Raw genomic sequence first — 27,877 nt, 5'->3', positions numbered from 1 at the left:
TGTCCACAAGCTTTGAAGAAAAAGTGCATCCCTCGCTAATAATTTTTTACCAACCCACACGCCTTTCCAAAGTAAAATGTGTATTCACCTTCTCCTGTCCACACCACCAGTAACTGGTTTCCTCCCATTGTTATGTGCAACAAGCAAAGCTCTGGTGTTAGTTACCAATCATAATGTTAATTTACTTACATGACATGGGTGCATGTGGATCTCATCGCGGCGACGGGGACGTGTGATACAGCATCGCTCTGGGCCTACTCAACACGACTGGTGGAAAGTCCGCTGCCTCCATTCTTACATTATATAATTAGTCTTTATTAAAAGTCTTTATTCATTAAACTGTACATATACATCTTACTTTTATAAACAAACTTTAAAAACTCAATTCATATAGAAAACATACTTGCATTTAAACAAAAAGTTATGCAGAGGCCCTACTTTTATACATGTTCGCTTTACCAACGGTTGATTGGTGATACATATGTCGAGCAGGACAGCAGCTTTCACATAAGATGAGTTCCGGATAATTCAAGTTAATTTAGTAAGTCCCAAGCACTTGGCCCTCGTATTAACGGGAGTCAACTGTATTCACAACCATTTGGAATGAACTATGCCGGTTTTGTTTCTTTTTTACAGGAAAGCAAGAAGAATTATCAGAAATTGTCAAGATTTTATGGTTTCAACAAATTCACTCTCCAGCAGTGTTACTTTGCATTTTTATTTTTATTTTATATTTGATGCTGTCTCAATATATTTAGACAAATGATCTGTCGATAGGTAATGGTCTCAAAACTGATGTAAAATTATGTTAAGATATTTTTTTCATCCTGTTCTCAAGGTGCAATAGGTTCCAAAGTAGATGTTGAGTATCCAGGACAAGATGATGATCACAGAACAGTCCAGTCAAGAGATGAACCTATCAAAGATATATCTATCAAAGATATAACTAACAATAACAGCGACTGCACAGATGAAGGTATCACATTCCGAGTGAGGAAAAATGATGCAGAAATCATTCCAGACAACAGCAAAACCATGGAACCTAGGGAGATCGGTGTGCGAAGAGAGAAATTCTCTGAGAAAATTTCAAGTTTGGATTCCGAGATATCCGAAGCCAGTACTTTAGTTAGCTACAACAGCACTGACACTCTTGGGAATGAAAGTGACAGTAGTTCCACTTGTGGTGAGGGTCGCTTACGTCGCACTCGCATTACGCATCAGTCAATACGCTCTGTAATGTCGGATAGTGAAGTGGAACTCAATGGGGTGAGTATATAGAAGCCACCCTGATAATATACAAATTTGGTAGGTACATGTATTTCTCATACTCCTGTACTTAATGATGTACATAAACAGATGTTTCAAAAAGGTAGTCCCAATTGAAAGGGTATCATACAAAATCTTATTTTTCCAAATTGTATACATTATTCTACATGTAAAGCCAACAAAAGCATGGTGTCATTATAAAGCAGAGGTAAGTGTTTTTCAGTGATACTGATATCACTGAGCATTACCGTCTTAAAATGTGACTCACCATTTTAACACTAAATAAAAAGATGACATATTCACGATCTTACCATAAATCAAGTCCCTAAATATCCAAATATAGTGGTCAAGGTACATGTACATGTAAATCCTCTCTTATAGCCATGTATACCAGCCTTCAGTGATATATTCTTTCTATTGTAGGCAACAACCCGCTAAGTCATGTGACCTATACTAAGTATTAAATACCAACAAACACTGCATCTGCCAAAAGTAAAATGTTTCATGAGTATCATTTACGAAAAATAAAGCTGACAAATGTACTGTACTTAGACTACTGCTGTGCTGGGTATTATACCGTAACTTTGCTGCATTGTTTGTAAGCTACACTCAAAACACGTTGCTATGGGGTTGATACCCTTAGCAACGTGTCACTTGATTTAGTGGGTAGTCTCTTAACACTAAGTTGCAGTATGTGCCTATATCCGCCATCTTTGTTCTTAACATTCTCTATCTACTCCCTACACAGTGAGAATCCTGTTCACAAACAATGTTTGCATGTTGATTCTCGTCATTTGAAACCCAGTTCTCATCCAACATGAAAACAGGGTTTCGAATGTACCATTCATGTCAACCAAATTCTCACAATCTGACCAAGGACAACCAAGATGAAAAACACAAAAGTAAATAACGTGTAGACTCAGCGGGCTCTTCTTGGTCGTTGTTTGAGTGTGATGGGAACATGAAACACCCCTCTCCAAACATTTTGATATTCGTGGCGCATGTCATCCGTGATTCATCTTATACTTGCTTCCTTTTCTGATAGAATGCCTACTTCCTGTCTTTAAAATTGTCTGTGGATTTTTTTAAATATTCTTTCAGCTGTCTTCATTCAGTGCAAGGCATCGTTCTCCTGCCGCTTGGAGTTCCAAAAGCTGTGTTAGTGCTGGCTTCCGTTATCATGGTGGAAGCATGATTGCAACAGATACAGATGCATCAGAGTTGATGCTACGACACTATGTGTTCGAGGCATTAATCGGTATGTACAGATTGACACACCGAATAAGAGCTTCAGATTTATCTCACAGTAAACATTTTTTTTTATGTGGTGGCACATTTTTAGTTTTACCTCCAACCAAAGCAATTTGGTCAAATAGTCATAGTTGAGATCAGCCACCTCATGATAATTAATAACTGTTACGACCAAATGAAGCATGTCATCCCCGCCACACAGCCTATTTTCTCTTAAATATAACAGGTATATTATTATATTATTTGTTTACCTTTACAAATAAACACTTCAGAATACTGACATTTTTCTTTTGTTTTCTGTCTTTCAATTAGCAAAGGACAGATCTCCCTTGTGGGACCAGGTTCAGTTTTGGGAAGATGCTTTTCTGGATGCTGTTGCAGCTGAGAGAGATGCTGTAGGCATGGACCAAGGACCAGCCGAAATGATTCACAGGTAGGTCTGTTATACATATCACTGTACCAAGTAGTTCTGTAGATATCTATTTGGTGTAAACATAAGTTTTCCATAGTTTATCATTCTGGTATTGTCAGTCTGGCAATTTATGCATCCATACTACACATGTAATTAGGTTAGATGATACTAATATGAGATATAAATTTGCACCTATCAACTGAATGTCACACGTGTTTCAAATATTTTGACCAAATCAGAGACTAAGACACATTTACATGTATTCCTACAAAACCAATATATACAGTATTTATACCAGATACTTGTAGCTTTTGAATCTATGCCCCCCCCCCAAAAGTCTCCAGTTTCTGGTCACCACACGCGTCGCCGTAGACCTGCGTGTTGGCAAAATAAAGAATTTTTTATTTTGCATAAAACAATTTCCAAAAAGCCACTGAACTTACTTGATCGGCAGGAATTCTGCTACTGTGTAATTTTAACGTGTTTTTGATGGGTTGGACTTAAGTAATATGTACGGTGAAGGAATCCCTCTAGGCCTCCACACATTTCAGTCGGGCACTCTTTATCAGATGACGTCATTCGTGTATCTTTACACGAAGGCCGTGTCCGAATCAGTTGGCTGTAGCTTGATATCATGCATGATTCTATGGGAACTGGCCATGGATGCTGCCAAGTACATGTACTCGGTGTAATTTCCGGCCATAGCCAATTGATTCAGACCAAGGCCCATGTCTGTGAACCAGACAAACAAAGTAGTCTAATGTCCTGCTTATTTATGTATACAAATTGAACATGCTTTTAAGCAAGAAACACTGAGGGGCCAGTCCGTTTCAGTGTCGGTGAGGCAGTGGCGGCACATACGCATGCAGTGCATGCAGTGGCGAAAAGCCACATGCGAGTTAAATTTGAATAAAATCTGGTACACTGTGTTATCTTATTACATAGAAATGTAACAATTTGAATTCCCCCGACTAAAGACACTGTTGCCATACCTCGTGATTCGGGGCAAGCTTTTGCATAGCGACCACAATCTCTGGGATGGACTGGCTCCTTTGCGCAGTTCCTATCCACTGAGAACAGTGTATTGTTGCCAGGCATCTCTTATGCAACTAAGCAAAAGCTTACCCTGAATATAGCAACAGTGGTTTTAGTATGGAGAATTCAAGTTGTTATGTTCACATGAATTTAAAGAACTCAGTGTACCAGATTTTATTCAAATTTAACTTGCAAATGGCTTATTGACATTGCATTGTGCCAACCATACATGTAACAGCTCATGCATCGTCACAAAGATTAGAGTGAGAGGAGATTTTATCTCCTGAGCTGAATTTTTTCCCCAATGTTTTATATTCAACTTGTTTCCTATAAGCTAAAACAGAAAACAATGTGCACAGTATATTATTTACCTCATGAGAATTTTATTTTTATTTTTACTTAGGAGGTGAACTATTTTTTTTCATGCTGTTTTAGGATGTGCACTTTGTTTCCTCTAAGCTAAAGCAGAAAACAATGTGCAAAGAATGTCATATAATGCTGCCTCATGAGAATTTCATTTAAAATATGAAACTCGAGCTGAACATTTATTTTTCACATTAAATTTTTCCATGGTTGTGCTGCTGTATTTTAACAAGCTCAGTCTTGCCAAGAATACAAGCCTCTTGTTTGAGTGAGATAACCGAAACCATTGCCTCTCGTCATATTTTATGGTCTGTTTATTAGTTCAAAGTTGTTAATTCACATTTCTTGTAGTAACAAGGCCATGCGCTCTGATATATATGTGCATGTACATCACTTCTAAAGAAAAAAAAGAAAAAAAAAAGCGTCACCGCATCACTTTTGGACCAAGTCCATGACCAGAAACTGGAATCTTTTTGGGGGGGCTATTTGACCTTGTTTTTTGTGTGAATTTTTTATTTTACTGTTATGAATAATGCTCAAAGAATACATTTCAAACACTTGTTTGAATTTTAACCAATGAGCATCCAAATTTATCCTGACAGTATCCAGAACTGACTTATATAACTATGAGAAGATAAAGTAAACTTTTGATACCTTAAAAGTTGGTTGACTCAAAACTCCGCTTATTTCGGAGACATTCTTCATTCCTGTCAAAAGAATAGGCTTTTATGTACAAAAATACCTTCATAACTAGAAATACCCACACCACTACATCTCAAAGTTTTTGAAGAGCTGATCCAAAGGACCACCACCAAATCAAAGAAAATGAGTGGAAAAAGAATGCAAGACTTCAATTATGAGTCATTTCTGCAAAGCACTTTTTATCAAGATGTATTTTTGCGTTGGGGAGATGTTAATTATATATATAACGGGTTTGCCCTTACCCAACGTATCTTTATAAGCACTGTATGCTCAGTGCTTGTCCGAGAGCTTGCGAAAAAACCTCACAAGCTTACTCGGGTGGGACTCGAACCCACGACCTCCTGCTTACTAGTGCAGATGCCTTAACCACTCGACCACCGAGCTTGCCGGGGTCGGCTGGCCGGTCCAAGTCAAATGAAGCAGCGGGTACCGCGAACTATTTTCAAGATGTATTTTTTCGTTGGGGAGATGTTAAATGTTCATTTGACTCTCAGGTTTTCATGTGTAGGACTGAGGAAGACACATACGCGAACTACGCGCTTTTTACTTCGTGGCTGCATCTTCACGATTTAAGAATACATGTTTTTTCTGGAAGTCAATAGTACATGCATGCACATTGCAATGTTTTGTACGTACGATTCTTTTGTACTCTTTGTGTACTTTTTGGCTGCACAAAATTCATGTTGGAAAACAAATATGCTGGGTTTTATACTAATCTCTGGTGTTTGACTTTTACCTATTAAATTTTAATGCACAGTAAATTAAAACAATAAACACAATTTAATCTAGTGCTGCAAGCGAACCGCTGAACCGAGGCAAAAATCATCAAACAAGGCACTTTCAAACCGAACCAAACTGTTCGGTTCGGATGTATGGCTTTAATAAGGCATTTCACTGATGGTACGTGGAATACATACAAGAAAACTTAATAAAAAACAAACACAACGCAAAATGGATAACGAGTTGTACAGCGTGCTCCACACGTGTGAACATACTGAAACTTACAATGGCCCGCATCATGAGATGGTTGTAAAAAGCATGTGGTGAGAATCACTCAGAAATCAACCAAGAACATGCAATGTACGGCATTGTCGCTGCATAACATTTATTAATTCTCACTACATCCAATCATGCTCATGTATATTCAGATTTATTATATTTGCCAATCTTTGATAGCCATGCCCAGACATTCCATATTAGGGTAATGATGTTCCATATTAGGCCAATCGTCTCATAAATGGCCATGCAAAACGAATTTTGATTGGATGCTAATCAAAGTTGGACTCGTGCTCTATCTAAGGCATCCCTGGATGAAAATTTTGCCAAGCGGTTCGGTGCATGCTGCACTTCAGCGCAGCGCGCAAGGAGATTTTTGTTCGCGCGGTGGCCTAACTTGCCTTTCATTTGACCATGAAGGGTTTGATCGTAGTGCGAATGCGTTGTAATGGAATTTTGCCAGATCTCAAATAACAAAATACCTGTTATCTCTCCAAAGAGGCTGATGGAAAATCGCCCCTTTGGTCACGTGCACGCAATCCTTGGAAAGGTTCCTCCTCGGATATGCAACAAAAGCCATTTTCGTAGTTGAATCTATTTCGCAAGAATAACGTGAAACACAATTTGCTCAAAATTTGTTTTTTAATCTTGTGTTCTGTACTGAAGAAGGAAAGTCCTATTTGAGCATGCTGTTTTTCTATTTACACATATCTTACTATCGTTTTGTTGAGTCAATCGTGGTCCGAACACAACTGCTTCTGGTCAGCAATACATGGTCAGAAACTGTCACACCTCCAGCGGTAACTTTATATGGAATGTTCTCGTAAACAAACTCTGGGGAAACAGTTTAGAAAAAAAAATGTATTCAAATCAAAGTTGCTCGTGGATGGAGAGAGATGGGAGATTCCTAATTTTATACACAGAAATACTATATAGGCCTATGCAGCACGATCGTAGCGAGCCTTTCAATGTCTCAGTGTGTATTGTACTTGTACATGTGTGTACATGTCCAAACCCCAACCGATCTGAAGTTCGGCAAAAAACTTCTGAGCGGCGTCTGAATCGAACCAAACCTTGACACGTACTTGCAGCACTATTTGATGCGGAGTTTGACTTTTTTTTATTACCTTCAAAGAATATGGTACACTTGACTGAAGTTCAAAATAAATTCATATTGTGTCTATGTGGATATTTCCTTTCAGAGATGATAGATCTGGTGGTAAAATTAGGCAACTGTGTTTGGCATTTCCCGTCACTCCCGTATAAATGTATTTATTTTCCTGTCTAAAAAATGCTTAAAAGACGAACAGTGATCTTGTGGCGACGTCTTTTTGTCATGAAGTATCCATTCAAAACATTTCTGAGGCTAGAGAAATGTCTGTAGCCTAGAATGCAGTTGGTTTTGCATCTCTATCACAAGGTGTTAATCACTAATCCTTAAGGCCAGCCCAGGAAGGCTGACCGGGGCCAGTGAAGTTCTCCCTGAATAGGATCTATTGTTCACAACTACAGCTGTGTAAGCCACAAACTCCATTGTCAGGGTTACTGGTGAAGCTAGACAGTTCCAAACAGTTCAAACTGTTGAACTGTCCCACACCAAAAGACAACGGAATGAAGGGGGATTAACACCAACCGTTGAACTGTTTCTAAACCGTCTTTGTTTTGACCTCACACCTTACTGCCATTGTAATCGATGAGTCATGACCACCTGCCATAGCTTAACGAAATCCTGGCTTTCAAGCTAGCCTGATTGCTGCTCTAGCTCAAATTTAGCCCACATGCTTGCCATGTGTCTGCACCAGAGGAAGCGTGCTTGCCACATTATACACCTGGCTGCCACCTGCCCACCACCTGCCCACCACCTGCCCACTTGCAGCACTGCTGCTGGAAATGCATTTTTTGCGTAGGCAAAGCTCACTTGCATTTTTTTCAAGGTGAAAAAGGAGAGGTAAAGGAAATAAAAAGACAGGCACACACATTAAACATTTTTGTTACATCAACGTTTTGAAAAGCAAAGTGTGCTCCCTCACACAATTAAAAAGGACTGATCATGTGACCAAACAGGAAAATTCTGAGCCCCCACCTCATAAGAAAACAAGGGCTGGGTGCGTCGCACTGTGTGCAAAACAAAATGAATGATGTAAAAGAATTGCTACAAAGGGGCACAGTTTTGGTGCTTATGTTTTATTTATTAGTAGAATAGAAAATTTACTTAAGAAAACATGAAATCTCAGCGATCTGATAATTTTTAGAATAGACTTATTCTTGGACATAAGGAAATAATTACTTATATCGTCTTCAATACCAACCATTGGGGCAAGTAGGGTTGCTTTAGCACTGTGCGAGCATGTGTGGGCAAGACTCAAAAACTTTTGTCAGTCCGAAATCCAGATAACTTGAATTTCTCATCCATTCCCCTGAGGATTGAGTTATCAAGAATTTACTTTAGATGTATGAGGGCCCCAAATAAGTCTTTTGTCTCTGGTCAGGGTGCACGTCAATTTCAAGCTTGTGCTTCAGTTTTTTTCTGTGAGAGCTGCAACAGTGCCCTCTATTGCAACACTGCCTCTACATTTTTGCGGGCAGCTTGATTTTACTCAGGGCAATAGATCTTGACAAGATGGATGTTGAACAATGATAGCAAACTATGGGTATGAAGTTGTTTGTTGTCAGCTTATGAACGTTTTCGAAACAAGTAGACTTTGGTTTCGCTGGTTCTAGCCAATTTGAAGCAGCATTTAAAACTACTACAGGAACCAGTGAAAGTGTAATCAAAGCCGAATCCACTTGATTCGAAAATTATCTGTAATCATAATAAAGCTGGTCTAGTCCCATGACTTTACAACGTGTGTCTGCAGTTGTCTGTACAATTCAGCCCTGGAGGAGACGTAAAACTGTGTCGCCGCATCAATTCCAGAATATGAGTCTGACTAGAGACAAACTATATTTTCTTTTTTGGCCTAAAGTGAGATATTTATACAGTTTCCTTGTTTATTGTAGATATGACTCTCTGACATCAAGTGAGAAGAAGAGACTTGAAGAAGATGAAGACAAACTTCTTGCTGGTCAGTACTTACCCATTTAATGACTAACGTGGCTGCTTTTCCTTGCATTTTAACAAAACCTGTCTTTTGGGAGCTCAGTTCCATTTCGAGAATGGTCAGAGTAAAAATGAAACCTCTATAAATTCACAGTTAAGTTCAAGCAAGCACAGCGCCCATGCATGTGGGTTCGTTCACCGTAAAATAATGAAACAGTCATATAATTGCAGAGCCATAGTGTAAGTCATCAAAACAGGTTTCTGTTGGATGCTCCTGACGACTTTCGTTTTCATTTAACCTGATATGAAGAACAACTTCAATGCGTGCTTTTGATGTCAATAGCAATCTTTAGTTAGATTTTTAAATAATAGATTGTTTTAAATACAACTGAATTTCATAAAAAAGTGATATTGTGAATTACCAATTTGACTGATTTGTAAATTGGGCCTTGATGTCTGATGCATCCAGGTGGATGGTGTACACCCATGCCTTTTCACTGGTATGGTGGATATGTAGTCCTCATATGTCTAAATGGTGATTGTCACTTGTTTGTTTACATAATATTTTCCCCCATTCCCTTCATGTAGGAGTGATTCCTGTTGATGCATTGCCAATAAATGTGTTGCATTTTGGTGTTGTGGGATGAGTTGCTTGAGATTGTGAGGCTCAGGCATGTGAACTCCTCTTCCAATTCAAGAAAAAGCTGTAGATACACAGAAGCTGGGTGGTTGCTAATATATTGACCTATGATGTTATCTTTTTGAGACCAATAATTGGGCTAAAATCCATGTACATATATGTAAATGCAAAGCAGGTGTTTATCCTTTGGAGAACGTCTGTTTTATTAGGACCCTCTGCACTTTGGTCTTTGATTGTACACATGGTAGGATTTTTAAAAGTTTATTCATTTAATGAAGGTATTCACCACCATCAGATGAACTTGAGCTATGCTGCCTCAGCATTAGAATTGAAGCCAGGGCAGGAACTTCACAGAGGCATCAGAGGCAGTTGCCTTGATGCTCCTCATCTTTGCCTCAGTGTCCAATGAAATGTCTCCATAGACAAGTTGATTTTGTAATACAAGTGCCCTTTGCAAATGAGAAATTGCCTTGCCCTTCAACAATGAAGTGCAGAGTTGGATGATCAAGAGTTTCAGTGAGTTTCTCACAGAACCATCTTGCAGCTCATTGAGGATGGTTGCATTTCTAAGCGAAGGAGGCATTTTTCTTGGAGGGATCTCTCTTCTAGTTTTACATAGTGAGAGATTCCAGTGGAGCAATCAGAGCTCCAAACCAGTCTTGATTGCATTTCTCCTTTCAAAAAGTGTTTTAGATACTGGGTAACATTTGGACATGATTCTACACATACCCCTCATCCATGCTGGCTGTGGGATAGTCCTGCAGATTTCATAGTAAGCCATGCCAGCAACAAGTTCCACTAGTTAGGTCTTAGTGTTCTGGTAATGTTGGTATTTGGAAGTCCTCTCTGTTTCAATGGTAGATTTTTGGAAAAGAAGTTGGTTGAGCCTGAACCTAACTAATTAAGGAGTATACACAAGTTGAGGAGAGTATTTTCAAGATGTATTTTTTCATTGGGGAGATGTTAATTATATATAACGGTTTTGCCCTTACCCAACGTATATTAATAAGCACTGTATGCTCAGTGCCTGTCCGAGAGCTTGCAAAAAAACCTCACAAGTTTACTCGGGTGGGACTCGAACCCACGACCTCCTGCTTACTAGTGCAGATGTCTTAACCACACGACCACCGAGCTTGCCGGGGTCGGCTGGCCGGTCCGAGTCAAATGAACATTTAACATCTCCCCAACGAAAAAATACATCTTGAAAATAGTTCGCGGTACCCGCTGCTTCATTTGACTCGGACCGGCCAGCCGACCCCGGCAAGCTCGATGGTCGAGTGGTTAAGACATCTGCACTAGTAAGCAGGAGGTCGTGGGTTCGAGTCCCACCCGAGTAAGCTTGTGAGGTTTTTTCGCAAGCTCTCGGACAGGCACTGAGCATACAGTGCTTATTAATATACGTTGCAAAACCGTTATATATAACTGAGGAGAGTACTCTACTCAGAAAAAATACAATGCTACTGTAAGTGTAGTTTCGTGTACTGTGCTACAACATTGCTTATGTTCATTTTTTTAAACTCTCCCACCTTGATGGCTGTTCTTACATTTACATGCAGGTTAATAGAGAGGATACGACACATAGATAACTGCTGATTTTTTCCTTCTATAATTTGTCTTATACACTTTAATCAGTCAATGTTATATTGTGGTCGGAAATTCCTTGCCTCGCACAGAGCTGCTTGTCACCCTGGGTTGAGCAGTAATTAGGTAAGTGTACTTGAAAGGAACTGCCATGGCATTCACAGGACATGACTTGTACAAATTTATTTTCTGTTCTCATTGCAGACATGCTGACTAACGCCATTGCTTTCATGGTCATGATGAAATTGCCAAAACCAGAAATAAAACGTAAAGTTCGGCGTTTACTGGGGCGATCTCACATCGGCTTAGTATATAGCCAAGAGGTGAATGACCTACTGGATCAAATCAACAATTTGGTAAGACCAGACACTTTTCTTCTATTTCAAAAAGGATTCGATGTGCAACATCCTTTTATGACAGTATTAATCAATTAAAACAATTTGAGATACATGTATGAGCAGAAATAAAATACAATTTTTTAACGATCCAATCCAATCATTCTTTAACCCCTTCGCATTGGGAAGCGGTAAGAGATGCCGTAAAAATTGAGATGCCTCGGCCCACTTTTGTGCTATTATTCTCGGCCCATGCTCGAGCGAACACAGTGAAAGAAAGTATACCCTGGCTCTTGTATATATGGTGATTGGCCTTTGTGTGTTGCCAAGAAATGAAAAGGCCGAATTTGCATCATAATCACCAGCTTCACAATAGTCCCCACTTTGAAAAGAGGCAACGGGAATGCGGAAGCGTGAATAGCGCCACATGCCACCGAACAATGAGCCTTTTTACTGTGTAAATCAAAGCATGCAGAGCATGCAGGGCCACAAACCGAGAATTTGTGGTTTGGCAGGTGGCCTTTGTGGCCAAGCGAGGCTGGAATTCTCGGAGTCAGCTTTCAGAAAAAGTCCCGGCGTCAAGGGGTTAACAATTATTCATAAATACCGCAGACAGTCTCCCTATTCAAGAACATGCAACTTGACTGTGAGAAGAGATAAGAGAAGGGATAATACCTGCTGCATAAATCACGCGCTGGCAACTGGATGTAAGGCAGTTTAGTCGATTCTGATTGGTTCTTATTCAAGAGTCTGTGCGCATGTACATGTAGCTCGCCACGTGCATGCCAATTTCCTATAAGGAGATTCTTTTGGACAACTTGCACAAAGAATATACCTCAAAATGGACAGGGGGAGTTCAGGAAAATGAAAGTAAAATTCTTGAACAAAATTATTGGAAATCCATCATACATTGACTTCTTTTGACTCTCTGAAGTATTTATGAATGGGATAAATATGTGCCCAGGAGACTGAACGCTGCCCTTGCCTGTAGCTTTGGCATTAGTCACATCCATTCTCCTGAGCCGGCCTTAATTACACGTTTAAGAGAAGCCAAGCACACATTTATTTCCTTATTAATAACTGCAAATTCTGGTGCTTAACCACATACGCTGGGGGCATTTATGAATGTTGATTCTGCCGGGACGAGGTCTTTTTCTTTTTTTCTCTCTTTTCAAAATTCTTAAAAAATTCATATTACCATTTACTGGACACTTACACCCACACAAAGGACTGTGTGGTTTGTACTCTAATCTGACAGACAACATACTTGGTACTTGGGTATTTCAGCCAGGCCCTGCCACCTTGGTAAAAGAGCCCAGATCGTGCGGTGTTATGTAATTTTCTTTTGTTCACGAAACTGGCACAGTGCGCTGCTGACCTTTTTTCAACAGGGGCCAGATTAACATGTAGCGGTACTGTGTGGCTCATCACTGTGGAGGTGGTGCGCTTGTAATCCACTCGCACTGAATACCTCAAACAGAGGTACACTGTTTAAAAAAAAAATGCTGGATTATCTCCACTATTGACAGTGAAAAAATGTTGGTAATTCCCAGCAGACTGGTCTTTTGTTACGAGTACGGTCTTTTGTTTCAAGGCCTGCTTCCCTTTGTCCGATTTTTGAGACCCCGGCTATGCATATAAAGAATAAGTGCCCAAAACCGGGCGCTCCCCGGAAGCAATTGGTTAAAAATCAGATATACCTGTTATCCAAGAATTGTTTGTGCTGTGTAACCTGTCCCTCATCCTGACAAATTTTGACTCATATGACTAAATAAATTTCACAGTTTAGCTACTTAAACCTGATTTCTCAGTTTCCCCTTTTACCACAAGTTGTAGTCACTGGGGGTTTTCAACAAAGTCGAGCTTATCCAGTTTATTATTTTCTTCAAATTGTTTGACAAATGCAAGTAACATCTGAATAATTTTGGATGTGAACCATGTGTGGAACTTTCTCACTGTGCAAGGCCATTGTTGCAAATATGGCCATAACAGTGCCTGAGAGTTTTGCAAAGTATGAGGTTAGGCAAAAAAAATGGGATACAAATACAGTACTGTTGAAATTATAGTCAGGGGTCGGTGTTTGTGATGTTTGGCTGTTTTTGGTATGGAATTCCATTTGTGCTAATTATGCATTGCATGTGGGGCATTCTTCCTTGGGTCTGTAGCCACTTCTGCCATCAACGGCGCATCGTCGCCTTGTGCCATCACATTGTCGCATCGTGCCATTGCATGGTCACGTTGTGCTGTCACATAGTCACGTCACATTGTCTCATTGTTTATTCCTGGTATCTAGCCGTTTATGCTGCCAACATCGCATAGTGGCGTTGTGCCATCACATTGTTGCATCGTCACATTTTCAGAAAATCATCTAAATGAATTTCTGTTTCTTCGCCAGGAGGGCGCTGTTGATTGCTCTATGTTCAGTGCATATCATTGTCTTCAATATACTTGCAGTACTTTTGATAACCTCAAGTTAAATATAATTATGCCCAAAGTTGAACAGGTTGACAGCTTCAGATTACACATTAACCACTTCGTGCCGAGGCATTTTTCAATGTTGATGATGCTGGGCCGGCACGACTATCATTTTTTCCGTTTTCAAAATCCTTCAAAAATTCATCATTTCATTTAACGGTCGTTTATAGCCGCACGAAGTAATCTTCAGGCACTATTCTAAGTTGATAGGTGACCTTCATTGACGCCCGAGTATTTCAGCCAGGCCTGCAGCCTTGTAAACAGAGCCCAGATTGTGCGGTGTTATATAACTGTCTTTTGTTCACGAACCTGGCTCAGTGCACTGCTGACCTCTTTTCAATAGGGGCCAGATTAGCGTACAGCGGTGCTGTGTGGTTCATCCTTGCGGTGGTGGAGCACTTTTGTCCCCGTTGGTAATCCGCTCGCTCTCAATGCTCCAAACCCTGGTATAGGGTTTCAAAACAAGGCTGGATTCTCACCACTTTTGAGAGTGAAAAATGCCGGTAATGCCCAGCAGCCTGGTCTTTCAAAAAGAATGATCATGGCAGCGAGGCTGCGTTGCATTGTGGGAGGTCAAGGTGCACCACGGGTGATCAAATCTTTTCAATGAATAAATAATAGGCACCTGCGAAATTTGCATATGTAGTGACTGTTTGGGTAGGTATTCTCCAGTAGACCCGACCCACACTTAATTTTGGGGAAGATTTTTATATTTTAAAAAGTCATGATTTTTTATTTAACAAAAAATCACGAATTTTATCAACGCTGTCATTATTGTGTAATTTGTAATCTGAATCTGTCGACTTGTTCATCTTTGGGTATAATTATATTCAACTTGAGCTTGTCAAAAGTACTGCAACTTGCATTGCAGACAATGAAATGCATCGCACTAAGAGCAATCAACAGCGCCCTCTTGGGGAAGAAACGAAAATTCATTCACATGATTTTCTGAAAATGCGACGATGCAATAATGCAACGACGCGACTATGCGACATTGGCAGTGTAAACGGCTAGAAACCACGAATAAACAATGCGATGATGTGACAATGCGACGGCACTATGTGATGATGCGCAGTTGACAGTGGAAGTGGCTACAGACCCAAGGAAGAATGCCCCACATGTGCTGCATAATTGACAGAAATGGAATTCCATATTTTGGTGAAGTTGATGGCTACATTTTATCTCTTTTTGTCAAATAAGAATACCATTTGCAAGTGATTAAGGTACCTTTTAAGTGGCAGTATTACAAACAAATGCAGTGTCTGATGCTGGGCGATTTTCAGTATCTTCGGTTTTCAAAAATTTCAAAAATTCATGTTTTTGTCCTGAATGCGTAAACCCCATCAAGTGACTTTCTGGTGACTACTCTAATCTGACAGACAACATCTATTGACGCCCAAGTATTTCAGCCAGGCCTGACGCCTTGTAAAAAGAGCCCAGATTATGTGGTGTTATGTTATTTTCTTTTTATCTCAAAACTGGCACAGTGCGCTGTAGGTGTCTTTTCAATAGGGGCAAGATTAGCATGCAGCGTTATTGTATCGCTCATCAGTGGTGTGCTGGAGCACTTTTGTCCCCAGTAATCTGCTTGTGCTGAATGCCACAAACTGTGGTGTAGTCTTTCAAAACAATGATAGATTCGTCTGCTATTGACAACTGAAAAATTCCCAGCATCCCGGTCTTTTGTTCCAAGTACGGCCTTTTGTTACAAGGCCCAGCTCTTTTGTCCAATTTTGGGCACCCCGGCTATGCGTACAAACCCAAGGTACCCAGTACCGGGCACCCCGGCATGAAGTGGTTAAAATTTGGCTGGTAAAATACCCTAACAGACAAGTGCATCCGTAGCTGGCATGATGGCAACTTTATAAGAATTATTTATTTTTTATTCCTTTCTTTCATACTTGGAAAGCCAAGGTGAATTTAAATACTCTGATATATTTTTTCTCATGTTTTGTATTTTATGTATGTATATGTCTTCTGTTTTATTGTTCTCACTTCAAGATGTTGCTGTGGTTTCTTATTTCTTTCCATTTAGCATGGTAATGACATTGATCTGAAGCCATCAGGAAGCAAACGTATGCGGAAACATTCTTTTGTGGTGCATGCTGGTACGGATACCAAAGGGGATGTGCTTTTCATGGAGGTAAAATACAAAAATATTTAATAGCAGCTACGTGTACTCGTGACTTGGAGTCTTGGGTCTAAATACGGAGCCAAAGAAATTCTGATTGTAAAAACTAGTCAGACACTTGAAGCACAACTTTAATGTAGTCCTAGAAGACAGACAGGCACATATGGTTATGAAACACTACTGATTGATGGTATTCTGTTAATCTGCTAAATACAGGGATACTAGACTTCTGGCAATTACAGGAATTTCAGCTTTTTCATAATTTGGGAAAAACTTCCTGGCATTTGGCATTTGTGAGCGGATATGATAGTGTTTTTAACACATGGGAACTAACCACATCTAAAAAAGTTTTCAAAGATACAGTGTTTTCCTATCTTCATATGCCACACTACACATGTACAGCTAGTGGTATAAATTAACCCTAACAGTCCTCAATCCTTCACCTGTTGGAGGACTGAGGACTGTTAGGGTTAATGTCAGAAATGGGGGGGGAGTGGCAAAAAGTGAGGAGGGAGATGACTCTCCCGGCCATGAAAATTTGAAAAGCGGGTTGGGGGATTACACCGTATGACTCTTTGTAGATGTCAATGTTCATGACATTGATAAACGTCTGTAATGTGTATTACATTCATGCAGAATCTTACATCAGAATTTATGGCTTTTTTATTATTTTTCCTTTTTGAGTGATATTGAATTCATTATCGAGAAGTCCAAAAATTCTTCACAATCCGCTTTAGTTTGTTTTTTTTTTATTTGGAAATTAAAACACTGAGAATTATCTGTTATAAGAGATACTCAAGGTATTCTCAACCTACTTTGTCTACAAAAAAAGTTGTAAAATCTAGTATTAGATTATAGGCCAATATTAATGTACATGTATACCTTTGTGGGATGGTCAGGATAGGTTTTTACAGTGTTGTCTGATCTGTGTATGTATATCTGTATTCCAACGTGTTTTCAGTTACACCCTGACTGTACCATATTTTTTTACAAGTCATGAAAACATTGCCATGAAAGAATGTTCAAAAATCTATATTTGAAAAGAAACTATTTAGAACTGGGGATACTGACTAATAATGAAGTAAATTTCATCTTACATATACATCGTTTTGGAGACCAATGAACAAAGTTTGAAATATGCAGTATCAGTGTGTGTAGAGACCAAGATTTGGACCTTCCACTAAACAGGGTAGGGTCATACAGAAAATAATGCTTCACTAGAATCACTGGAAACATAGGCATTTTTCTCTGAAAATAATACTTCAAAGGGGGAAAATAAATGCAAATACACAGCAAATATTGTAACTTAGCTCAAAGAAATCTTTATCATGGGTCCACTGCGCTCAACGTACCCAAACAGTCGCTACATATGCAAATTTCCCATGTGACAATTCTTATTGCTGTAAGACTTGATCATCCATAGTGCACCTTGACCTCTCACAATGCATTGCGGTCATGCTGCCATGTTTGTCCTTTTTTCAGCACCGGAATGTAACGAACATATCTTTCTAGGCATCTTTGACTTCTTGAAACTCTGTTTTGGCTAAATGGTTCTATGTCGACCTGATCATCCAATTGGTAAATAAATAGTCTTCGTTGAGTTTGAATGAACCCCTGTCTTACAAGCAGTCTATTATAGAACCAAATCTATCTATGTCTACTCGGCTCGTGACTTTTTTCTCAACATGAGACTGGTCGGTCCTGTCAGCACCTGTCAATGTTGCGGTGGAAGACAAAATTACCGCAGTTGGTGGAATTTGCACTGTAAATTGACTTCCCAAGACAAGAAATCTTATGTGCAGAATTCCTCAGGAACCCTGGGCTCGCGAGCTTGACCCTTCACAATCTTGGATGAAGAATTTAAGGAGCTTCGTTTGAATACTTTGTTCGAATTCCTGACCTCATAACATCAACTCTGTAAGACCCGTTGACTCTTGCCCATACTTTTTGTGCCGAAGCTGGACTAAAAGTTCCTACTACATAATACACTTTCCTTCTGGTTCATTCCAATAAGGTGAAGGACAGTTTTCAGCTAACATCCTTCCTCTCATTGGGACCAAACCAGGGGTTTCCCATCATCAATCTAACACCATCACTCAGATTCGTTCACCCAGGAATTGCCGTGTAAACTGATTAACTGGCCTCCTTGGCACTTATCTCCCTGCTCTCACTGAGCAGAACCTTCACTGTATGTATATAGGAAAGACATACACATGTAGGTATTACAGCTCCACCCAGAACCTTTCTCTTAGGCTGTGAAGACTGCAGTCGTTCATCTTTGACAGCTGGCCGTCATGTTTCTGTCCAGGACCTAGATGACTAGCTGATTGTCAGCCAGATTTAGGATGAGAACATGACGTCAACATATTTTCAGACAATCTCGCTATCCAACTGTATCTGTATATGTACATGTATATGTGGTTGCTCCAGCAAAACAGAAGATTTTGCTTCCCACTGGATTTTGGGACATGTGTCGGAGCTGGAGGATAATCTTTTGATTCCCCTCCCTTAAAATAAAATCAGATGTGGTATTCTTAAACTGATTCAAGTTGGTTAGGTTAACAGTGGATTCCGGTAGACTATTCCAGGTGGTATGGTGAATGGCTAGAAGCTGGTACTGTAGAATTTGGTTTTTGCATTTGGTTGGTGGTAGGAGAACCGGTGAGATCTATGATGAGTTCTGGATTGGGTTTGAGGTCGTGATGGACTTCACCTAGGCCATGGGTAATCTTATATAGCATGGCAAGTCTTGCAATGGTTCGCCTTTTCTCCAGCAGAGGCCAGCCAAGATCTTTCATCATGGCTGTGACATTGACGGTCCTTGTATAGTTGTTGCAACACATCGTGGCAGCATATCTCTGGATACCCTCAAGCTTCTTACATTCCTCTTCAGTGAAGGTAGCCCAACCACAAAACCATATTCTAATTTGGGACAAACCAGCGATTGGTAGAGAAGTGACTTAACCTTGCTGCTACAGGACTTAAAGTTCTGCCTAATGACACCAGTGGTTTGCTTGGCATTGGCGACAACCTTATTGATATGAGATGACCAGCTGCAGTCGTTGCTTAAAATGAGACTAAGGTAGGGGTGACTAGATGTGCTTTGAAGCAGTTTCCCATTGATTTTGTATGTGTGAATTTGAGGATTTCTCTTGGTGGTCATGTGCATAACGAAGCATTGGACAGAATTGAATCTCAGTTCCCATTCTTTTTCCCATCTGCAAAGGGCATGTAAATCATTTGGAAATGAAGCAGCATCTGAAGGAGAGTTGATTTCTCTTTACAGTAATCCATCATCAACAAACAGTCTGTTGAAGAAATATGTGTTGGGATGTCATTTACATAGAGGAGAAACAGCAGGGGGCCCAGGCTGTGCCCTAGGGCATGCCAGGTAAAACTTCTGCTGTTGTAGATCTTTCACCCTCCAAGACAACTTGCTGAGAGCATGTTGTAAGAAAAGTTGAAATCCAATTGTACACATTGCCGGTGATCCCATAGTGCGAACGTTTGATGAGGAGTCGTTGGTGTGGAACGCGATTAAACACCTTAGAAAAATCTAAGAATATTGCATCCACCTGTTTTCCTTTTTCAGTCGACTTGGTGATATTGTCGACGATGATGACAAGTTGTGTATCACACCCCCTATTTTACCTGAACCCATGTTGGCAGTCTGTTAGGATCTGGTGACATTCAGTATGGTACATGATATGGCAGTGAATGACATGTTCAAGGAATTTGCACACAACAGAGGTAAGAGATATGGGGCGATAATTGATGGGATTACTTTTATTACCCTTTTTGAAGACAGGAGAAACATTGGCAGTGGTCCAGTCACCTGGAAGTTCGCTGGATGACAAGGATTGATTGAATAAAACTGCTGCTAATGTTGCCAGCTCCTTGCTACATTCCTTAAGGATTTTGTTTGGAATGCTGTCCAGCCCAGAGGCTTTAGAAGGATTTAAATCATGCAAAAGTTTCTCTATTCCCTCGGCAACAACCTCGAGTGGTTCAATGTCAGGACCAATCTGCTGTAGGTCTGGAAGATTAGCAGTATTTTCTTGGGTGAAAACTGATTTGAAGATACTGTTGATATTTGCTTTATCAACTTTGTCAGAAATTGTGTCAGAGCCATTCTTCAGCATTTGGACACCTACATTGTCACTGCTTTTGGATTTGTTGTATTTCCTGAATTTGTTTGGATTCTCTTGGAGATCTTCCTCAAGCATACTGGAAAAATACTTCTGGTGCACACTTGAGATTCCTTTTGAATACTCTACGGGCGCTTCTAAAAAGTATTGAATCTTCAACAGAGTTGGTTTTCTTTTGTTTGTTGTACAATAGATTGAGCTTTTTACTTGACGGAGTGCAGGAGAAAACCATAGCAAGTTGTATTGTTTTGAAAAAAACTTTGATCGGATGTACTTGTAAGTGCATTCAGGGAGTCTCTCAAGTGAAACCAGTTATCATTCACTGATCTACACGTCATTTCTTTGAGAAATCCTTTTATCAAAAGTTTTCAAACCTTTACATTGATCCTCAAACTTCCATTTCTTGTATTAAAAGAAAAACATACGCATAACTGGTTTAGTGGTTGTACAACCTGTATTAATGAGTATCTTCACCATACCATAATCACTGACACCAGGTGAAACACTGACAGACTCTTGAACATACTCTACTGGACATAGAACAAGGCTCATTTTCAATTCTCCATGAATGCTTCAATATCGTTTTTTGCATATATCTCTGGAATTATGGATGGTTGCCAGGGACAACTTCATCTGAGCTGGTCTTCCGGCAATAACTCCTTGCTTGATAAAGAGGAAGTCAAACCATTTCTATCTAGGCTATGTGAAGTCTTTCTTCATGGTCTCCAGTTTATTTCATCTCTCTCACTTATCAGAGGACCTTCCTTTTGCAATTAAAATGGATTTCTGCCTGCTTTCCAGCCCCCACTGTCATTGTACTAGGGGCCCCCTGGACACACACACACACATAAGTTGCCTGCAACTGGGGACCCCCATTGTTCTTCTTTTGTTTGTACTTTAATTTTTTGGAAGACCACCCGTATGTTTTGTACACAGTTGTCAATCAGGGACTCTCTGTGAATCGGGGACCTTAATGTCCTCTATTGTTCAGGGTCCCCAATTGAATGCAGAAACAAACTCAGCTACATACACAAAAATCACCTCTATCTTCAAGTAATTCATGAAGTTTTCTTTTCCTATCTACATATACCAATAGAACTGTTGTTCAGGAGTGGGTGTGATAAGCTTCCCTTGTGATGCCATAAACTACCTTTCAGCCAACCCTATATGGGAAAGGCCTTCGCAAACTAACCGGTGCTGGAAGATGCAGACCCGAAGGGAACGTCAATGCTGCCTACTTTCTCTTGGGTCTGTTGCCAATGACTACTTTACTTCTCAAGTAGCCTCAATGCCCCTTACTTACAGGCACTACCTACCGTAGTAAGGCTCTATCAGACATCTGGCCAGTCAGATGAATACCTGTGTTTGCCCGTTCGCTCGGCCCAACTCATTATTGAAATCCAATCTTCGTCGATAATTATTACATGTGCAATGGGGTTCCTTCTACAGTAACTCAATCCCTGTCAGATTCAACCCAGGCTTCGTTGGTGGATCTGAAATTGTCTTGCTTCACATTCCAGTCCACCCAAAGGAATACAAGTTCCTCTACCTTATCAACGTCAGAGGAACTCTGGAGCTCCAACCCTGTGACTGTCAGTATTCTAGGAGTCCTCACCTTGACAATTTTTTTTACACCTACTCTCACCAGCCAGCCGTTCCCACAATTGAACACTTTGGCAACTGGCCCTTTATAGGCAGATGTACAGTTGAGACTGGATCCTACTAAGGTGTCACATATAAGCTTACCAGCCATCCTAGAGTCTGAAACGATCTCGTGATTCCTGTCTTTATACATTCTCTGATTGAATAAGTTCGGCTCACATCCTCTGCCTGGGCCTTTTTCACACAAGCTTGTCTTTGGCCCGAAGGTGAGCCTGGTAGACTTGGATCCTCTTTGTCATCTTTATAAGGTCTCGCCTTCTGACGCTGTCCTATCCCAAATGTGAACACGAGGACCCATACTTCGTGAGCTACCTCCAGCTCTACACCTCATCCAATGGTCTCCTCCTTTCTGCGTTAGACCCTCATCATTCCACACAGTCACACACACTTTCCATGTGTCCTTGCCTACCCTCCTCTGGGGAATGGTGCTCCTCTGTATAGCGACTGTTTGAGTAGGTTCAGTGTAATGGACTCCTCCCCCACAGCAGTGTGGGAAGAGTCTGCTAACGAATACCTACCCAAACAGTCACAGCCCTCCTGTTCTCCCCACTCTGGCTTGGACTTTGCACTCTGAAAAAAGACGAACATGGTGGCAGCACTGCTATGCATCATGGACCTAGAGGGTGCACTATGGTGGATCAAGTTTTTAGCAAATAGAATCAGCCGTGAAGAAAATGTGCGTATTTAGTGACTGTTTGGGTAGTTATTCGTCAGCAGACTCTTCCCACACTGCTGTGGGGGAGGACTTTGCTACATCTTTTGATGGACAGACTGTGGCTCCCATCGTCGCTCCTCTAAGCACTGTACTGGACTTCTTCCAAAAGCTTTTTCACTCCGGGTCATTGGCCTCCCTCGTTGGCAACAATAAGTTAGCCTTGGTCACCATACACTCCTGCCTCAAGGATGACTATCTCTGACAACATGGCCTTTCACCATTTCTTGCATGACATGTTTGTCGAACGGTCCCATGTCAAACAGTTGGTCATGCCATGAGACCTTGATAAGGTCCTCCACATACGTACTACTCCCCCTTTTGAGCCCTTAAGTAACACCCCCGTATACATGTACACTCCAGCATTGAGCTAGCCGTGACTACTTCTAGATTAGGAAGTGAACTTCAAGCCCTTTCAGTTGTTGAAGGTCATCTACACTGGGAGCTGTATGGTATCTGTCTCATCCCCACTACTGGCTTTCTCACAAAGAGTTGGACTCAATCTTTTGAGCTGCCAGATATCTTTGTACCCTTGATTTGCCCCACAGACTGGAAACAGCATGGACAAACTTTTGTGCCCAGTCAAGGTGCCAAAGTGATGTTTGCAAAAGACTGGGACCTGAGAGGAACAATCTGCCTGAGCCGAAGTGCATCCTCACTGGCGGAAGAAAGACCAGCTGGCACAAAGTTTTTCCAACCAGATTCTGGCATGCATTCGGCGTGCGCGCGAAGACCATCATTGCAGAGTTGTGCGTTCTCAGCATGCTTCGCGTCAAATGCGCAAAACTTGCATGCCTACTCTGTTTAATAGTTTTTGCCAAAGGACTGTCCATTTCATTTACAAAACATGTCCTCTTTTGTTCCCGCTTGGAGTGGATATTATCACTATCACTAGACCACATCGCCCAGCGGCAAGTGACGTCATCACCCACTAGACAGTTTGGCCATCAGATCGGCCAAACCAGATGGGCCATCATGCCATGATGAACAGAACAAGTACTACATCAGGACCATGATGTGAGAGCATTATTCTATGTGCTGATCTTATTTTCATAGATTTTCCATCACAGACGTTTACAAGGCTGTGTATTAGAAATCTCCCTCTACCTTTACCTCCTGCTACCTGACGGATGTCAAGGCTATGTATTGAAAAATCCTGCTACCTTCACCTCCTACTTCCTGATGGATGTCTTGTAGCAAGACTCCACACATGACAAGACAACCCTACTGTTCAGCGGTGCTGAAGACTCAAAGAGACCTGCAGGCCAGACAGTTCCCACCCAATTCATCTTGGGATCTGATCATAGTAGATTGGGTTCTGACCTGCTCTTGTATTAAGTGGGTTATCTTTTACATTTATGACTCTTTTTTCATCTTGTTGTGTGAGTGGTAGCCACCCCTTCACCTAAAATTGGTGCCACTCTGCATATGTAGTGACTGTTTGGGTAGGTTGAGCGCAGTGGACTCCTCCACCATAGACGTGTGGGACGAGTCTACTAGTGAATTCCTACCCAAACAGTCATCACCCACCCGTCCTCCCCACTCCGGCTCCAACCTAGCCACTTTCGAAAAGGACGAACATGAAAGCGTGACAGCAATGCATTGTGGGAGGTCGGAGATACACTATGGATGATCACGTCTTTCAGCGAATAAGAATAGGTGCATGGGAAATTTGCATATATAGTGACTGTTGGGGTAGGTGTTCACTAGTAGACTCGTCCCACACGTCTATGGGGAGGATTTTGGCTGTTTCAATCCATTTTGAGCAATGATTGTGTACTCATGTTGTCTTTTTGGGCATTTAAGCCTTCCCAAATTGTCATTGTGGGGAGGTCTTAAGCTCTTTACAGGCTTCTTGCCCTTTTATGTCTTGCATTTAAGGCCAGTTTTTCGTGACAGAAACAAGCCTGATGTGGCAGCGCTCAGCACTGCTCGCCTCACATGATTTCAACCGTTTCACCCAGGTGTGCAAAATGCCATTACCTGAGCATGCTTGACACATGAGCTTTACTTACATTTTACTTTCTAATGAGAGCAAATTAACTGATGCTACATTTTTAAAAAATCCAAAATTCCTGTGTTATTCATTTTCTCATTTATTTTTTTGATCAGTGAGATGGTTGTATTGGCTAAAAAGCCTGAGGGGATTACCAAATACCATGAGGCCAGCTGCCTTGTGTTTGAATGAGCAAGGGAATCCTTGGCAGCCGGATTATATCATATCACCAGCAAGCCAGTTGTGGCCACACAGGCAAACCAACACAAATAATCGACACTGTTGCAAGAAAATCTTGGTGTTAATTATGAGCAGTCACTTTTAGCCAGGTTTGCAGGCACACATATTTTCCCTGTATTGTACATCTACTTTTCCCATTCTAAATATTCCTTGGCCCTGGACTGAAAACACACTGACGTCCCTGTAAGTAAAGTTTCAGTCAGCAATTTCTGTTTGTTTTTAATCTATTTATGTTATCACTATTTGTTGTAGGTATGCGATGACTGTGTTATCATACGAAGTGGTAGTGGAGCTGTTTGTGATCGTTGTTGGTATGAGAGACTTATCAACATGACTTACTGCCCTAAAACAAAAGTCTTGTGTCTCTGGAGAAGACTGACCAATACCACTCGTTTGGACAAGTATTACACTAAAAAGGTATCTGAATAGTTTCTTTTTAATCTTACAATCTTTGTAATCTCGTAGCCCAAAAAACTAAAATGTTTTTTTTTCTTGTATGTACCTTAGATAAAATGTGTCTGGTCATTTGTAGCCTGTAAAATTCTAGGACCATAATTTGCCCTTCCTACCAATTTTGGAAGTAGCTAGGCGATAAGGCTAGTGCTGAATAGCGAAACAATAAGTGATCACAGGATGAATCCAAATTAAAATCATATCTTTCCTTTTTAAGTCCACAACTTCAAAGGTTTTTAGAGAGTTTGATTACTGCATTGGCATATTAACTTAACAAGGAACCAGTACAAGTGAGCCAGAAGTCATTTTGAAGAAATTCCATGCATAGAAAAACATTGTCTTTAAATCCCTTTGCCAATGGGTAGTTGAAAGTTGTGCAGTAGTTTCAAAACAGGTTTACAAATACAAAAACTGTTCTTTCTGATGCTACTCCAATTTTTAGTTTGGTAGCATAAAATTGTAAAAGCCATTCCTTTGACTCATCTTATGCATCATTGCCATTTTCCAGTGTCGTGAGCTTTACTTCTGCATTAAAGAAAGCATGGAAAAAGCTGCCACTCGTCAAAAGAATGGTATTTCAGGAGGTAAGTCACACAAAAAGAAGTTGACTTGAAGGCCTTTGAAAGAATCTTGTACCGTGTTTAAGCACATAGGAATCCTTTACATTTTAAATTCTATACAGTGTTCATTTTTCATCATACCAAACTGAGTGATACATCAAAACAAGAGCTCAATTTCCCAATGTAATACAGATTTGAGGCTCATCTTTGCAGAGTAGCAGCAGATTTCAAGAAATATTATGCAATGGCGTAACTCTACTTTATGCCACATTTGATTGCATGTGTTATACAACAAAAGACCCATTTCGTGAAATTTGTGCATTGTGTAGTCTGCGACCTACACAACAAATTACAGCAGTTATTCTACGTAGCGTTCGTTGTGCCAAATGAAGCAAAAATGAAAGTTTTGACAAGCTTATTGTGTTTGGTTAAGCCTCATCATTACTGAACTCACCAAGACTTGTAAGAGAAACGTGCAGCTTTGTTGTAGAAGGTAATGAAATACCTGTTTGGCTGTAAGAGAACTTCAAGATTTTTTGTCCGGCTCAGATGAAGAAAAGAAAAAATTTTATCCAAATGGCAGATAGACGTAATTCAATGATTGTTTGATGTCTGTTGTTATATTGGAAAGGAACAGCCCTCGTAAAAGCCATTTTTGTCCTTGTCCAAGAAATTTGATGCTGTTGTACGTAGTGAAGATACGCAACTCTTTGTGAATAACTTTTTGTGCATAAATTTGTGGTGCAGGGTTTATGCATAGTTAAAAGTTATGTCACGTATGGAGAACAAAAAGTGGCCATCCGCTTTTCTGCTATCAGAATAGTAGAAAAGCAGATTTTATGTCTTTGTAACATGCTATTTTTTACTTTTCAGCCTTTCCGCTACTACAAAAGCAGTTTTACTTTTCCTCTTTTTGTTGGCGGCCGAAAAGTGGCCATCTGCTTTTTACCAGTCACATAAGCAGGAAAGTGGATTGAACGTTTTGACGACAACTGTAAATTCAACTTTGCTGCTTTTGTGATACCGGATAGCAGATTTTGTGACGCCGAGAAAACAGAATCTCAAAGGAAATATACCAGAGCAGTTTTACAGCTATCATCCAAAAGACACACAAGCTTGCTTTGGCCATGGAACACATGTGAATCTTTCATTACAAAAGACAAGGTGGACTGTAATTATTGGTTTATACATCTTCAATCCCCTAGAAAGTAAATATAACCTGAGGTTGACGTCCCCGTTCACAGCACTTGGAAGGCAGAAAAGCAAATGGCCACTTTTCGGCCGCCTTTGTAAAATCTGCTTCTCCGGTAATAAAAAACAGAAAAGTAGAATTCACGGTTGTTGTCAAAACGTCCGATCCTCATTTCTGCCTGTTCAAAAGGAGAAAAGCAGATGGCCACTTTTCAGCCGCCGGCGAAAGAAGAAAAAGTAAAATCTGCTTTTCTTGAAGCAGGAAAGCAGAAAAATAGAAAAATGCATAACCAAACAATGTTTGTTCTGCTTTTTGGGGTGGCAGAAAAGTAGGAAATTGCATGTTACAAAAACATAAATTCTGCTTTTCTACTATTCTGAAAGCAGAAAAGCAGATGGCCACATTTCATCCTCCCTATACCACACCTTGCAGACAGCCAAAAAGTTAGTCTCAAAAATAAAGATCAATGACATCATCTATAATTATGTCCTGTACTTTTTTTTCATGTGTAGAGCACTCTTAACCATTATTGACTGCTGTGATGTGGGATATGACGTTTTGAACACCTGAGGGACACATAGCACCCTGTGGTAAAGCCGAGGGCACCATGCATGTCTGATGATGTTAAAAATGTCATATCCTACGTCACAGCAGTCAAGAATTGTCTTATTTACACATCTGTCTTGA

At 40.5% G+C, this 27,877-nt stretch overlaps 1 protein-coding gene across 6 annotated transcripts in view; it reads left to right on the top strand.

Annotated features, from left to right (window-relative positions):
• madd (MAP kinase activating death domain) overlaps positions 1-27,877 on the top strand; it is a 142,280-nt gene that overhangs the window by 69,285 nt on the left and 45,118 nt on the right. For all 6 annotated transcript variants that reach the window (XM_087130427.1, XM_087130426.1, XM_087130428.1 and 3 more), the window contains 8 exons: positions 839-1,266; positions 2,368-2,524; positions 2,830-2,950; positions 9,026-9,090; positions 11,491-11,642; positions 16,132-16,239; positions 25,238-25,402; positions 25,947-26,022. In XM_087130427.1, the coding sequence (XP_086986553.1) occupies positions 839-1,266; positions 2,368-2,524; positions 2,830-2,950; positions 9,026-9,090; positions 11,491-11,642; positions 16,132-16,239; positions 25,238-25,402; positions 25,947-26,022 (1,272 nt within the window). The remainder of the gene's footprint in view (positions 1-838; positions 1,267-2,367; positions 2,525-2,829; positions 2,951-9,025; positions 9,091-11,490; positions 11,643-16,131; positions 16,240-25,237; positions 25,403-25,946; positions 26,023-27,877) is intronic.

The sequence above is a fragment of the Acanthaster planci genome, linkage group LG20 (assembly GCF_054643075.1).
Source record: "Acanthaster planci isolate LZ-2023a linkage group LG20, COTS_SCS, whole genome shotgun sequence".
NCBI classification, from domain to species: Eukaryota; Metazoa; Echinodermata; class Asteroidea; order Valvatida; family Acanthasteridae; genus Acanthaster; species Acanthaster planci.
The sequence above is the reverse complement of the archived record's forward strand: the minus strand, read 5'-3'. Positions and strand labels throughout refer to the sequence as shown.